At 40.8% G+C, this 15,242-nt stretch overlaps 1 protein-coding gene across 1 annotated transcript; it reads left to right on the forward strand.

The window, feature by feature from the left end:
* The first annotated feature begins 267 nt into the window (after positions 1-267).
* Positions 268-12,398, forward strand: LOC112266613 (IgGFc-binding protein). Its single transcript, XM_024444244.2, has 9 exons — positions 268-323; positions 7,724-8,977; positions 9,107-9,369; positions 9,652-9,996; positions 10,190-10,757; positions 10,980-11,179; positions 11,299-11,676; positions 11,804-12,081; positions 12,210-12,398. Exons 1-9 carry the CDS (start codon positions 281-283, stop codon positions 12,220-12,222), a joined length of 3,342 nt encoding a protein of 1,113 aa, XP_024300012.2. The 5' UTR covers positions 268-280; the 3' UTR covers positions 12,223-12,398.
* The last annotated feature ends 2,844 nt before the right edge of the window (positions 12,399-15,242 follow it).

The following is a 15,242-nucleotide window of genomic DNA, read 5'->3' on the forward strand; positions in this document are numbered from 1 at the left end:
TATAAGGCATGCACCCAGGAGCCCATCAAGCCAGTCATCCAGGTAAGAGATTTAAAAAAAAAAGTTTTTTGACTAGTAGGTCTAAAAAAAAATCATTATTACTAATTTCCCTTGACAACACTATGCTTGGGATGTTTCTGAAGTTATGTTTTCTACCATATGTAGAATCCATTTGGCATGCCCTTTAGATGTTTTACTGCTTATACATTCCTGTCAATCTCATAAAGGTTGTTATGTGGTGTCAGGGGATAACCATTTGTATTTGTTTTTGGCCGTAAGGATGAAGGGGACGCTGCAATGTTTCGCGGTTCTGCTGCTTAGTGGTAAGTACTAGATAGATAGTAAGCAAGCTATTTTTTGTGGACATGACTGTAGGATACTGTATTATAAACTGGGACGTTTGAGCCCTGAATGCTGATTGGCTGAAAGCCGTGGTATAGCAGACCGTATACACAAATGACAAAATATACTATTTACTGTTCTAATTACGTTGGCAACCAGTTTATAATAGCAATAAGCCACATCAGGGGTGTGTGGTATTTGGCCAATATACCATGGCTAATTACTTTATCCAGGCACTCCTTGTTGCGTTGTGCATAACAACAGCCCTTAGCCGTGGTATATGTAAGGTATAATCAACGAGGGGCTAATGCGTTCTACGAAAAATAATGAACAACATTATTTTCCAGATTGTTTACCGTGCAAATATACAGTGCGTTATAGGGAAATATTGCATGCTCTAGAATGCCCTTCAAGCCAATCAGAAACAAGTATTCAACAATGCCATGGTAATAATCAAATATATTTTTGAACTATCTGTGGTTTAATGGTCATATACCACACCCTCTCGGGACTTATCACTTAATTATACCATGGAATTGTGGCAGACTTTTTCTGATTGGCTTGAAGGGCATTCTAGAGAATGTATTATTTACCTGTATATTTGCACAGTAGAATTCAATGGCCATAGTTCATTTTTACAAGTTTTGTTTGAGCTGCTTTTGAAAGCAAAAGTCTAATTGAAAACAGTATTGGTATTGTTGAATTGATTTTCATAATAGCACGCTCGGTCTGATGGTTTTGGTTAACTAAACTAGGAAGTCTGGTTGGTTACCTTGGCAACTACTGTAGGTAGTACACTTGCTAGCTACTTCAGTGGATGTTGAACACATTTCTACTGGCAAATGTGGTAAATTATAGCCATGATGTCAAATGGATCATCAACTCGGGGAGAACCTCTGCTACCTGAGAATTCCTGAGAAGACAATAAAAACTTTTGCAAAGAGTGTTGAGAAGAAGAGTCACTTCGGGGGCTGCCCTACAGCACTAGATGATCGAGGGATACTACAGTGTGTAGTATAGTATACTACAAATTAGATAGTAAGGGACAGATTGCTATTTCCAAATCAAATCAAAGTTTATTTGTCATGTGCGCCGAAAACAACAGGTGTAGACATTACAGTGAAATGCTTACTTACAGGCTCTAACCAATAGTGCAAAAAAGGTATTAGGTGAACAATAGGTAAGTAAAGAAATAAAACAACAGTAAAAAGACAGGCTATGTACAGTAGCGAGCCTATAAAAGTAACAAGGCTACATACAGACACCGGTTAGTCAGGGTGATTGAGGTAGCATGTACATGAATGTATAGTTATGTGACTATGCATATATGATAAACGGAGAGTAGCAGCAGCGTAAAAAAGAGGGGTTGAGGGGGGCACACAATGCAATTGTCCGGGTAGCCATTTGATTACCTGTTCAGGAGTCTTATGGCTTCGGGGTAAAAACTGTTGAGAAGCCTTTTTGTTCTAGACTTGACACTCTGGTACCGCTTGCCATGCGGTAGTGGAGAGAACAGTCTGTTACTGGGGTGGCTGGGGTCTTTGACCATTTTTAGGGCCTTCCTCTGACACCGCCTGGTGTAGACGTCCTGAGTGGCAGGCAGTATAGCCCCAGTGATGTCCTGGGCCGTACACACTACCCTCTGTAGTGCCTTACGGTCAGAGGCCGAGCAAATACCGTACCAGGCAGTGATGCAACCAGTCAGGATGCTCTCGATGTTGCAGCTGTAGAACCTTTTGAGGATCTCAGGACCCATGCCAAATCTTTTTAGTTTCCTGGGGGGGAATAGGCTTTGTCGTGCCCTCTTCACGACTGTCTTGGTGTTTTTGGACCATTCTAGTTTGTTGTTGATGTGGACACCAAGGAACTTGAAGCTCTCAACCTGCTCCATTACAGCCCCACGATGAGAATGGGGGCGTGCTCAGTCCTCCTTTTCCTGTAGTCCACAATCATCTCCTTAGTCTTGGTTACGTTGAGGGATAGGTTGTTATTCTGGCACCACCCGGCCAGGTCTCTGACATCCTCCCTATTGGCTGTCTCATCGTTGTCGGTGATCAGGCCTACCAATGTTGTGTCGTCTGTGAACTTAATGATGGTGCTGTTTACTGGGGGGTTTACTTGCATGTTCCTCCCCTTTATCAAGGTGTTTAGTACTTTCCTTATGCTTTTCCATGTGCTAACTTTTACTATACCACAGGTCACTATAGTCTACCTGTCTAATGGTCTATCCTCAAATCAAATTTATTTGTCACATACACATGGTTAGCAGATGTTAATGCGAGTGTAGCGAAATGCTTGTGCTTCTATTTCCGACAATGCAGTAATAACCATCAAGTAATCTAGCTAACAATTCCAAAACTACTACCTTATAGACACAAGTGTAAGGGGATAAAGAATATGTACATAAAGATATATGAATGAGTGATGGTACAGAGCGGCATAGGCAAGATACAGTAGATGGTATCGAGTACAGTATATACATATGAGATGAGTATGTAAACAAAGTGGCATAGTTAAAGTGGCTAGTGATACATGTATTACATAAAGATACATATGAGATGAATGATGTAGGGTATGTAAACATATTAGGTAGCATTGTTTAAAGTGGCTAGTGATATATTTTACATAATTTCCTATCAATTCCCATTATTAAAGTGGCTGGAGTTGAGTCAGTGTGTTGGCAGCAGCCACTCAATGTTAGTGGTGGCTGTTTAACAGTCTGATGGCCTTGAGATAGAAGCTGTTTTTCAGTCTCTCGGTCCCAGCTTTGATGCACCTGTACTGACCTCGCCTTCTGGATGATAGCGGGGTGAACAGGCAGTGGCTCGGGTGGTTGTTGTCCTTGATGATCTTTATGGCCTTCCTGTGACATCGGGTGGTGTAGGTGACCTGGAGGGCAGGTAGTTTGCCCCCGGTGATGCGTTGTGCAGACCTCACTACCCTCTGGAGAGCCTCACGGTTGTGGGCGGAGCAGTTGCCGTATCAGGCGGTGATACAGCCCGCCAGGATGCTCTCTATTGTGCATCTGTAGAAGTTTGTGAGTGCTTTTGGTGACAAGCCGAATTTCTTCAGCCTCCTGAGGTTGAAGAGGTGCTGCTGCGCCTTCTTCACGATGCTATCTGTGTGGGTGGACCAATTCAGTTTGTCTGTGATGTGTACGCCGAGGAACTTAACTTTACTACCCTCTCCACTACTGTTCCATCGATGTGGATAGGGGGGTGTTCCCTCTGCTGTTTCCTGAAGTTTTTAGATGAATATCATACAGTGGAAACATACAGTGCTTTCAGAAAGTATTCAGACCCCTTGACTTTTTCCACATTTTGTTACGTTACAGCCGTATTATACAAATGTATTAAATCATCCCCCCTCATCAATTTACACACAATACCCCGTAATGTTTTTTAGACATTTTTGCAAATGTGTAAATGTGATATTTCAGTTTTTCATGTTCTATATAAGTATTCAGACCCTTTACTCAGTACTTTGTTGAAGCACCTCTGGCAGCGATTACAGCCTTGAGACTTCTTGGGTATAACGCTACATGCGTGGTACACCTGTATTTTGGGAGTTTCTCCCATTCTTCTCTGCAGATCCTCTCAAGTGCTGTCCGGTTTGCCGGGGAGCGTCGCTGCACAGCTATTTTCAGGTCTCTCCAGAGATATTCATATTTCTCTCGATCCCGACTAGTCTCCCAGTCCATGCCGCTAATAACATCCTCACAGCATGATTCTGCCACCACCATGCTTCAACGTAGGGATGGTGCCAGGTTTCTTCCAGATGTGACGCTTGGCACTCAAGCCAAAGTGTTCAATCTTGGTTTCATCAAACCAGAGAATCTTGTTCTCATGGTCTGAGAGTATTTTAGGTGCTTTTTGGAAATCTCCAAGCGGGCTGTCATGTGCCTTTTACTGCACTATCAACTGTGGAAACTTCTATAGACGTGTGTGCCTTTCCAAATCATGTCCAATCAATTGAATTTAGCACAGATGGATTCCAACCATATTGCAGAAATATCTAAAGGATGATCTATGGAAACAGAATGCACCTGAGCTCAATTTCGAGTCTCAGATGTAAATAATGTATTTTGGTTTTTAATTTAATACTTTTGTAAAAAATTCTGAAAACCTCTTCACTTTGTCGTTATTGGGTATTGTGGGTAAAATGTTGAGGATTTTTATTATTTAATCAATTTTATAATAAATCTGGAATGTTACAAAATGTGGAAAAATTGAAGGCGTCTGAATATTTTCAGAATCCACTGTAAGCCGATAGGCCTATGCATGCATAGACTATAAGGTTTTGCATATGCTACACATCAAAACTCAATGAATAGTGTTTTTGATGTTATAGGCTGTTTTTAATAACTTCTTCAGGATCGGTGGGTGCCCTAATGCGATTAGCATGAGGTTGTAAGTAACAAGAACATTTCCCAGGACAAAGACAGAACTTAAATTATTGTTCATCTAAATGCACTAATTTACAGTAGCTATTACAGTGAAAGTATACCATGCTATTGTTGGAGGAGAGTGCACAGTTTTGAACAAGACAAGTTATTAATGAACCATTTGGGCAGTCTTGATACAACATTTTGAACAGAAATGCAATGGTTCATTGGATCAGTCTACAACTTTTCACATACACTGCTGCCATCTAGTGGACAAAATCGAAATTTCAGCTGGGCTGGAATAATACGTGATGACCTTTCTCTTGCATTTCAAAGATGATGGTACAAAAGAAATACAAAATATCAGTTTTTTTTCTTTGTATTATCTTTCACCAGATCTTTTGTTATATTCTCCTACAATTTATTTCACATTTCCACAAACTTCAATGCGTTTCCTTTCAAATGCTATCAACAATATGCATATCCTTGCTTCAGAGCCTGAGTTACAGGCAGTTAGATTTGGGTATGTCATTTTAGGTGAAAATTTAAAAAAGGGGTTTAAATGTGCCTGTCCCAATGGCAGAACGTGCTAACACAACGTGCTAACACAACGTGTCATTGGACCACAGGAGTGACGGTTGCTGATTATGGCCATTTCTAAGTGACCCCAAGCTTTTGAACGGTAGTGTATATTCATGTAAAAAATGTGACCCACAATGGCAATAAGTCCCTGACTTTTTTTGTGCAATCCCAGTCACTTTTAAAAATCTTTGTCTGTGTATGTATTTTTTGGATTGGTTTTATCAGTTAATCCAAAAACTGTGCAGCAGCAATTTGATAAATGGACAGAGACATCTGTTAGAAAACACCAAAAAGTTTAATGACATTGCAATATTGTCAAGCCTTAGATACTGGGTAATTTTACAAGGTAGGGAGTGAGGCTGTCCATGAAAAAAAAAATGTATTTCTTATAGCATAGCAAAGATTCAAAACAGCCGAAATGGTCAAATTGCGTGAGACTTAGAACTCACTACTCAAAAGGCAACAGAAGTCAGATCTGTCTTATTTCTGTAGATATATATGGATTGTTAATAAAGCCAGGCACATTTAACTGTTAGGCTATTGATTACAGACCTAATTCTCTCTCCTCACTTTTCTTAGACAAGGCAAGGGCTGTTTTCTCTTCACACTCCGCTGCTGCCTCCGTCGCATTGTTCTCAACACCAATATACTGGTTAACTTTTCCATTATGCACATAGCAACATGGTCTAGGAAAAGGCGCCAATTCAACTGCGCATAGAAGATTAAGCTATGTTTCAGAACTGCAGACCGCAACCGCTATCCAATATGCGGGTGAAATCACATTGGTCATAAAATAATGTTTTTTTTATTAGTGTTGCACAATTCCAATAATGTTCTATAAATTCACTGATTTTCCAAAAATCGTGGTTGGAGGATTCCGGATTTCCTGTTTAGTCCATCCCGATTCCAATACACCTCCATCCTGTATTTTGGGAAAACCAGGGAATTTATTGAAAGTTCTAGTAAACCCTAGTTGCACCATTGTTCTTACATAATATAACCATATACAATTTCAGTTGCACATGTCTTAGAGTGATGGACTGTGCCATCCCTACAGCCTCCACAATGGATTAGTCCACTGAGACAGGCGCAAATCAGATTGGTGTCTTGTGCGCTATGAAAAAAACAAACATATTTGAGACTGCTTTAATTAAGAAATCTCAGTCGACCAAAATGGGGCCAGCTCTAGTAGGGAGGGATGCATTTTCTATTTAAACAGATTGAGAGTCTACTATTTTGGTGTTAAACAAGCAAACAATGATATTGAAGTGCCCAAAGTCGGTTTGTTTCGTTAATTGGTTGTGTGGTGCATTGGCACAGAAACCTGCTGGGGAAAATTCGCTGCATATATTTTATATAATTATAAATATGGCATCAAAATGTAGAAAATCTGATTTCCCCATAGCTGATCATTGGTCACAGTGTAATGAAACTGTCATGTCTGCCTGCTCTCTGGTGCTCGAGGCCGCCAGGCTGCTCATCATTACGCACACCTGTCACCGTCGTTACGCACATCAGCGCTTCACTGGACTCACCTAGACTCCATGACGTTATTAATTACCTCCCCTATATCTGTCACTTACTCAGATTCTTTCCTGAGTCAGCATTAATGTCGTTATGTGTCCCTTGTCCAGACGCTGCTCGTGTTTTGTTTCCTGTCTGTTTAATCATTAAATATTCACTCCCTGTATTTTCTTCACATCTCCCAGCGTCTATACTTACAGAAACAGACAGGAAGACTGAGCTCGTCTGTGGTGGTTGGCGAACCCTCAACCTTCTTGCCCGTAGCCCTGTGTGGTGTCTACTGTGCAACAAAAGCATGAAGTCACATAAACATTCATGAACACAGGATCGCTACAGTTATTGTTATTTGTTCTTGTCAACATTATTTTGAGTTAATTACATGAGGAGGGAGCATGTTCATTTTATTTTACAGTACAAGGGGAGGGTCATGTGGCAAATGTTTTTTATGTTTGGGAGGGGGTATATTTTTGGGGGATGACAACTTGAGTTGGACCTGCCTCTCCCCCAGTACATTTTGATCTATCCCCAAGTTCTACACATGATCTAGGAATACTACAGTGTGGAGCATAGTATTCTACAATATACTGCACTACACTTTACTATGGAATTTGATTGTAAACTGCAGTATTTTTTCATGTGGGGTGTTGTTTCTCTCCTGAAAATGACCAAGGTTGTCTTTGTCTTCAAGCTAAACTGAGTCAGATAACAAAAGTTTTTCCCTTACTAAATCATAATATTATCATTATCTCACACTATTCTATTCTGCACTATTAACTTTACATTCAGAATTTATGTTGCTTCAAAAATAGATAGTGTGATGTTGGTGGCTTGCATAATTATTATCCTTAGTGAACTTACATTTTTTTACATTTTTGAAACATTGTTTTCTAGGACTTTGCTCTGCTGGGCCGGCAGGGAAAGAGTTTGCCACAGCCTTCATGCAAAATTATATTGAAGACTATAAAGGCTCAAGCTTTAAGATTGAAGTGGCATCTCCCCCCACCTCCCTCCAACCCACTAAGGTCAAGGTAACTGCCCTTGGGAAGGTCTATGAGAAGACAGTTGACCCTAGTAAAAGCGTGTCCTTTGACCTACCCAAAGGAGTAGAGATGATTGGCAGTAAAAAGAACTTTCCCACTGTCCTGATCGAAGCTTCCCAGGAGGTCACAGTGTTGTCACTCAACTACAAAAAGGAAACTGCTGACACCTCTGTCGTCTACCCTGTGAAGGACTGGGGAACAGAGTACTTCATCTTCACCCCCATGTCGACCGCTGGTGATAGGTTCTCCAAAGAGTTTTCCATCATCAACTACAAAGAGAAGAACTTTGGGGTTGAGGTCTATCTGACTGGCCCGGTGACATTCCAAAGGCAAAAGTATTTTGCAGGCAGCAAGCTGACAATCGATCTTTTGCCCTTTGAGAGTGTACAGATTCAGAGCCAGTTTGATCTGAGTGGCACCAACGTGATCTCTAAGTTTCCAGTAGGAGTTCTCTCAGGACACAGCTGTACTAAGAAATACACTGGCTGCAACCACGTCTATGAGCAGCTCCAGCCCGTTAAGAGTTGGGGGAAGGAATTCATTGTTGCACCACTGCCTTTCCATAAAGACATCAACAGATATGATAGTCTTTATATCCAAACATCTCAGTTCACTCAAGTCAAAGTGATTCAAACTGGTATCGATTTCCTTACACTACCAATGTTCCCAGGACAATCGTTGGAGCTCATTGTCACCTGGCCAAATTCCTATTACTTGAGTGCTGACAAAGGCATTCAGGTCCTGTATGAGTTCAACGGAGGTGACATAGGAAAGAAGCAATACTACGACCCTTTTCTGTTCACCATTCTACCAACTGATCAATTCAGCACTTCATACTCTCTAGAAGGGCAAGCTGGCTTCCACAACATGTTCGTAATGGTGGCTCTTACCAAGGACCTGGGTGGGTTCACGGTAGACGAGCTCCCAATGCCCTTAAAAATTGAGTGGCACAAAGTGGACGGAACTGAGTACTCATGGGCTGAGGTCTTGTATGGTACTGGAGCTAGCTTCCACCAGATAGCCCACGCTAACTCCCCATTCGCTATCTACAGCATTGGTGGAGCTTATGCCAATGGCTATGGATCGCCTGCCTCTGGTAACCCAGGTATGTCAATCAAATGTGTCATATTGTGTTTCAAGCAACAGGGATTCTCCCAAGGGTGACTGGTGAACACTAGCTGTGACAGTGTAACCATACTTTTCTTATAATTTCTGCCCTTAATCCCCCCAAAAGATGCCCCTGAATGCCCAGAGAACAGCCACTATGAGGTGTGTGGAAGGGGCTGTCCTGCCACCTGTGAAGCCCCAGAAAGTCCCTCCATGTGCAATACCAGTTGTGTGAAGAGCTGTATGTGTGACAAGGGCTATGTGCTTAATGGAAAAAAGTGTGTGCCCCTGTCGCAATGTGGTTGTCTTTACAATGATAAATTCTACAAAAATGGCCAAGTCTTCCATCCCAATGGGCTCTGTCAGGAGGAGTGCACATGCAATGGCAAGGTATGTTTACATTGGTCTTAGTAAGGTATGCCTAATGTCATGTATTTGCCTTTTGGTCCATTTTCTGTATTTTGTTTAAATTCTGTAAATACTTCAAATGTAGCTGTATGTATATTAACATTTTGGAACGATGCACGGTTTAGTTGAACATCTTAATATTTGAGCAAAGAAACATATTTTCCCTTGATCTAATCAAGTGTTAATCTATACATCTAAACAATAAAAGTTATTTGATGTGAAGGATATTTTCGTGGCTTAATTATGTCTTATTTTATTGATCAGGTGAAGTGTGTGAAGTTCAGCTGTGGCCCCCATGAGACGTGTGAGGTGAAGAATGGGGTAAGGCATTGCCAGGCTGTTGGAAAGGGAGTCTGCACCATCTCAGGTGACCCACATTACAAGACCTTTGACAACAGCTTATATGACTTCCAAGGTACCTGCACCTACACTGCAGCTCAAAGCTGCTATCTAGAGGGCACACGCCTCAACCCCTTCTCTGTTGTGGTGGAGAATGAGAAGTGGTACGCCATGTCAAATAATCCAAAGGTATCTGTTGCCAAGCTTGTGGCTGTAGAAGTCTATGGTAATACCCTGGTTCTAAGGAAGAATCAAGCAGGAATGATAATGGTTAGTATTTAATTTGACTGTATGACAAATGCACACACTCTTTTTGTGTTTGATTAATTAACATGAGACAATTCCGTAATCACTTTAAGAAAATAAGAGGGCATAAAGTATACAACTAACCTAGTGCATATAATTAGAAGAGGCTTGACACTAGCCATTTGTTACGGTCATATTTGATATGCCATTCATCCAGGTAAATGGAATTATGATGAGCCTCCCTGTGAATCTTAACAATGGAGCAGTGCAGGCCTACCAAGAGGGCACCTATGATGTCATCACAACAGACTTCGGCCTGAGAGTCACCTATGACCTTGTGTACCACATCATTGTCACCGTCCCTGGCAACTACCGGGGCAAGACCTGTGGTCTGTGTGGCAATTTCAACGATAACAAGAATGATGAGTTTCAACTGCCTGATGGGAAAGTAACCAAGGACCTCCTGACCTTTGGGGCAGCCTGGAAGATCAGTGTGCCGCATGTGGTTTGTGAGGATGGCTGCAGCGGAGACTTCTGCCCCAAGTGTGAGGCAAAGAAGAAACTCATATTTGAGGCTGACTGTAGCATCATCACAAACCCTCATGGTCCCTTCGTCGCCTGCCACAATGTGATAGACCCCACCTCTTACTTCAGAGATTGTGTCTATGATGTCTGCTTGTCTGAGGGAGACCGTAAGGTTCTCTGTCAAAGCATATCAGCGTACATGATTGACTGCCAGGACTTTGGGGTGAACATCAGTAACTGGAGAACAGCAACCTTCTGTCGTAAGTATTTAGTAGTCTGTGGATTGGGACACATTTGGCTTTGGCTTTCTTTTGTATATATATTCGGTCTGTATATTCTGATGATTGTTTTCAGCAACATTTCATCAGGTCAAATTCCTGGTACATGTAAATGTATTTGGCGAATGAAGGTGATTTTGATTCTTGAGTGTTGTGGCTGGACACCATATTGCATGTCTAATCACTTAGTCTATTCCTGTGTAGCCCTGGACTGTCCTGCCAACAGCCATTACCAGAGCTGCTCTGAGATCTGTGCCACCCCATGTCCCGGCCTCTCTGACATTATCACCTGCCCCACCACCTGTGCTGAGGGCTGTGCCTGCAATGTAGACTACTACTTCAATGGGACAGGCTGTGTTAAGTGGGACATGTGCAGCTGTTACCACAAAGGACACACCTACAAGGTGGAGTTTACCTAGAACATACACCAACAATGTGTAGTGTTTACATTACAGTAGAAGAATATGTACCACAAATACACATTATTGTCAGATGGATATATGTACCTATTTTTCTCCCTCAGATTGGTGAATCTGTGTTGTCAGAGGATTGCCAGGAGCTCTGCACCTGCTCTGCCTCTGGTGATGTGAAGTGTGAGGCCACCAAGTGCAAGGCTGATGAGAGCTGCCAGGTCAAGGATGGTCAACGTGGCTGCTATCTCAAAAAGTGTTTGTTGGAGACTAACGGTGCCTTCACCCTTTTCAATGAAAGAAGTGGCGCAATCACAGCCATGGGGGCCTATGAGATCATCAAAGTTTGTGACAATGCTCTTGTGGAAGAGTGGTTCAGAGTGGTGGTGACCTTGCAGGACTGTGGGAAGACTGGCCTCAAGAGCGTTGTTGCTGTGTACGTCTACTTTAATGACCTGATCATCACTGTCAACAGCAAGCATGAAACTTGGGTGAGTCACCTCGTATATTTATTATTAAATATTGTTTATGGATAACACCAATTGCCTTCAGTATCTAGGATTGTCAGATGGTTTACTATTCCATCAGTGTTACTTTCTCTTTCAATGTTGTTCACAGATAAACGGTAAGAAGGTGACTCTACCACGCCTGATGAGTAATGAGGTCTCAGTGAAGGTTAATGACAAGACAGTGATGATTGAGAGGATGTCAGGCCTTCAGGTGTCATACAGCCTCTCTCAGGAGATCATAGTGACAGTGAGTGCCCACATGGCTGACAAGGTGTGTGGAGCTTGTGGAAGACTGAATCCTTCAGGAGACATCCCGGGCCCTAGTCTCAACCGGACTATGCAGGAATACATGGATGGCTGGAATGCACCGGACTTCCCAACCTGCAGGTGAGTAACTGTATAAATCTGGAACTGATTCAAATCTGAAAAGCAATCAATAACATTCAAGTTGTGAAAATGTATACTTAATTAGGGTTAAAGCTACCTCAGTTGTAATGCTCTTTGACCCCTTACAGTGGCGGCCTTTGAACACCATGGAACATTCTTTCGTCCACAAGACATTTTAACTACCAGATTAATCACCTCTGATAGAGAATCAGTCTTCAATAAATGTTTGTGATAACTTTAATTCTATTCTTACCGAACAATTGCATTTTGTGAAATTATTCTGTAAAAACCAAACAATAAAATGTCGACAAGAAAAGCATCAAGAACTGATGTATTGTCTCTATTGTACTTCTCCAGATGATAATTCATTCCATGGTCTTTTACTATGTTCTGCATAGGGGATTACATTAGGGACAGACTAGAAAATAGTTGATTATGTACACAGAAGTATATGGCCTCCTTCAGATGTCATACGTATTTTAAGGGGGGGGTATTTTAACTGTTTTAAGGGGTATATAGACTTCCACTATCTTCATATTTCACTGTTTTAAAATTACATTTAAAAAGGGATTACAGCTGTGAATAATTAGATTCTTTCAACATTGTCAAACTCTTATGGCAACATTTATCCATTGTTTTTGTCAAAATTCCTCAAGCTCATTACAATTGGTTGGGAAACTAACTTTTTACCTGGGATTTGCTCCTTTCATATGTATTTTGATCCTGAAAAACTCTAGTCCCTGCAAGTGACAAGCATGCCCATAACATGATGCTGGACATTAATACTGTAGTTACTATATTATAGTAAAAGTATGTTTACACTATAGTAAAATGTAAACACTACAGTCATGTCCGCAACACTACAGTCAGTAAATACTGCATTAGTCCTCAAACACTACAGTGAGTACTGCTTTTTGCAGACTTTATTAATGTAATGGCTTCTAAAGGTGCCTCCACCAAGTATCAACTGATTTGATTTGATTTGGGGTGTGAAGACATCTTAGTTTTATACATTTGTATTAATTAGAATATTCTATTTTCATCCAGAGATTTCATCCTTTATTTAATTTTAAGGCAGCAAAATGTGAAGACTGTGCAAAGGGTGTGTTTTCTGGGCATGGCATGTTTTATATGAATATATATAATATAGTAACTATATATGGGGCGGCAGGGTAGCCTAGTGGTTAGAGCGTTGGACTAGTAACCGGAAGGTTGCAAGTTCAAAACCCCGAGCTGCTGACAAGGTACAAATCTGTCATTCTGCCCCTGAACAGACACTGTTCCTAGGCCTTCATTGAAAATAAGAATTTGTTCTTAACTGACTTGCCTAGTTAAATAAAGGTAAAATTACAAATTTTGACTGGTCACCACAGTATTATTTCCTTGAAGTATCATACCCATTTATGAAGGGAGATTTTATTTTTTATTCCAAGAATGTGCATTCGGAAGGATACTTTTATCACAACACTAATTTATAATTGAGTATAATTTAGATATCAAATTACATCTAGAGATAATTAATCCAGCAAATACAGTTTAGTACTTTCTATTACATAGTACATATTTTGAATTGACTTAATTACCATTGTAATGATTTTACCATTCCAAATCACTTTCTGTAATTGTTTTAAAAATCTGAGGCGAGGGTTTGGCAGAAAATGTCATTCCTTCTAAACTTATTTGAAATACTGTTTGTTACAAATATTTGACAAATGGTCACAGTGATTTAGGCAAAATGTATTCTTGGTGGGATTATTCAATCGCAAATTGCTCTTCAGTTGTAGCACAGTCAGTTCTCTCATATCACTGTAAAAGAGAAGGGAGAGTTGTTGTGAGTGCATATCATTTCCCACTGAAATCTGTCGTGTAACACCTGCTGCTATGTTTTCAAAAGACGTTCAAACCTTCATTATGGAAGTTAAAACAAGTTTCAAATCCATAATCCCACAAATTACGACTGAATTACAGTCTCATATATTGAAGGTTAGGTTCATAATCATATAACACTATGGTGAAGTGGCTCACCATTAGAAGAAGTCAGAGGCTACATACTCAACCATGTACCCCTGCATTAAGGGGGCGGATGGGATAGAATTCCCGTATACCATCCTTGACCTGGCAGCTCCCTTCACTCTAGCATGCCATGGACTGTGACAGAACAGCTCCAGATTTCTGGCAGATGTGGACTGCAAAGCAGTTGTCTGACATCACAGATTGCCCTATCTAAAAAGATCACAGACATATCAGTGAGACTTTTTTTTCACATAACACTTGAATAATAGGTTATCCGAATGTGGAAACAGAAAGTTATGTTGGATTGAGTGTCAACCTGGACTCTGGTGTAAAAGTAACATAGCAAATTAAAATCCGGGATACTCAAATTAGTATGTGTTAATGGGATTTATATGTTCATATGAATGATTCGAATTTCTACCCTGAAACCATATGATTGTATGAAATTGATTAGAATCATGAGATTATTCTAATGTGTGTGGTTTTAGTTAGTAGAATTATATGTCCGCGAGTGTAGTTTTTAGTCAGAATTAGAGTATAACAATATATCTGTACGATATGTCTATTATAGTATCTTAAAAACAGTCTGTCTGACCAAGATTTGGTGCCGACCTTGGCTGGGGGCCACTGAGAGTACTTCCCAGGGTTTCCCTATCTTGAAGGAGGACAGGGAGTGATTTTCACAGACTCCCATAATCATTGTCGGTTGGGTAGCAGGACACTGTGTGCGTGGGATACCTAATGTTTGTGTGTGGAAGTATGTGTGTAAGAAGCCAGTATAAAATGAATGGTTTTGTACAACTAACCAGCGCTCTGGTGAATAAACCTTGACTATTTTAGCTGGGCCTCCCTCTGTTTCATTTCAATCAGTATCTTACAAATCCTGATTAGCAGACTGAGTAGATTAATTAATTGAATTGGTTTATGAACATTGAGAACATAATTCTCATAACAGTATGATATGTTAATTTTGGTATGTTATGTATTCATTTGTGAAAAGGGCAAGACAAAGCCTATTCCCCCTCAGGAGACTGAAAAGATTTGGCATTGGTCCTCAGAACCTCAAAAGGTTCTACAGCTGCTCCATCGAGAGCATCCTGACTGGTTGCATCACTGCCTGGTATGGCAACTGCTCAGCCTCAGTCTGC

This window comes from Oncorhynchus tshawytscha, linkage group LG13 (assembly GCF_018296145.1).
Source record: "Oncorhynchus tshawytscha isolate Ot180627B linkage group LG13, Otsh_v2.0, whole genome shotgun sequence".
In the NCBI taxonomy this organism is placed as follows: Eukaryota; Metazoa; Chordata; class Actinopteri; order Salmoniformes; family Salmonidae; genus Oncorhynchus; species Oncorhynchus tshawytscha.

Excerpts from the sequence above, each read along its gene's own strand:
- LOC112266613 (XM_024444244.2), top strand. The coding sequence starts at position 281 with ATGAAGGGGACGCTGCAATGTTTCGCGGTTCTGCTGCTTAGTG. Across the intron at positions 9,997-10,189 it reads ATCAAGCAGGAATGATAATG|GTAAATGGAATTATGATGAG; the intron begins GTTAGTATTTAA and ends CCATTCATCCAG. Across the intron at positions 10,758-10,979 it reads GAGAACAGCAACCTTCTGTC|CCCTGGACTGTCCTGCCAAC; the intron begins GTAAGTATTTAG and ends ATTCCTGTGTAG.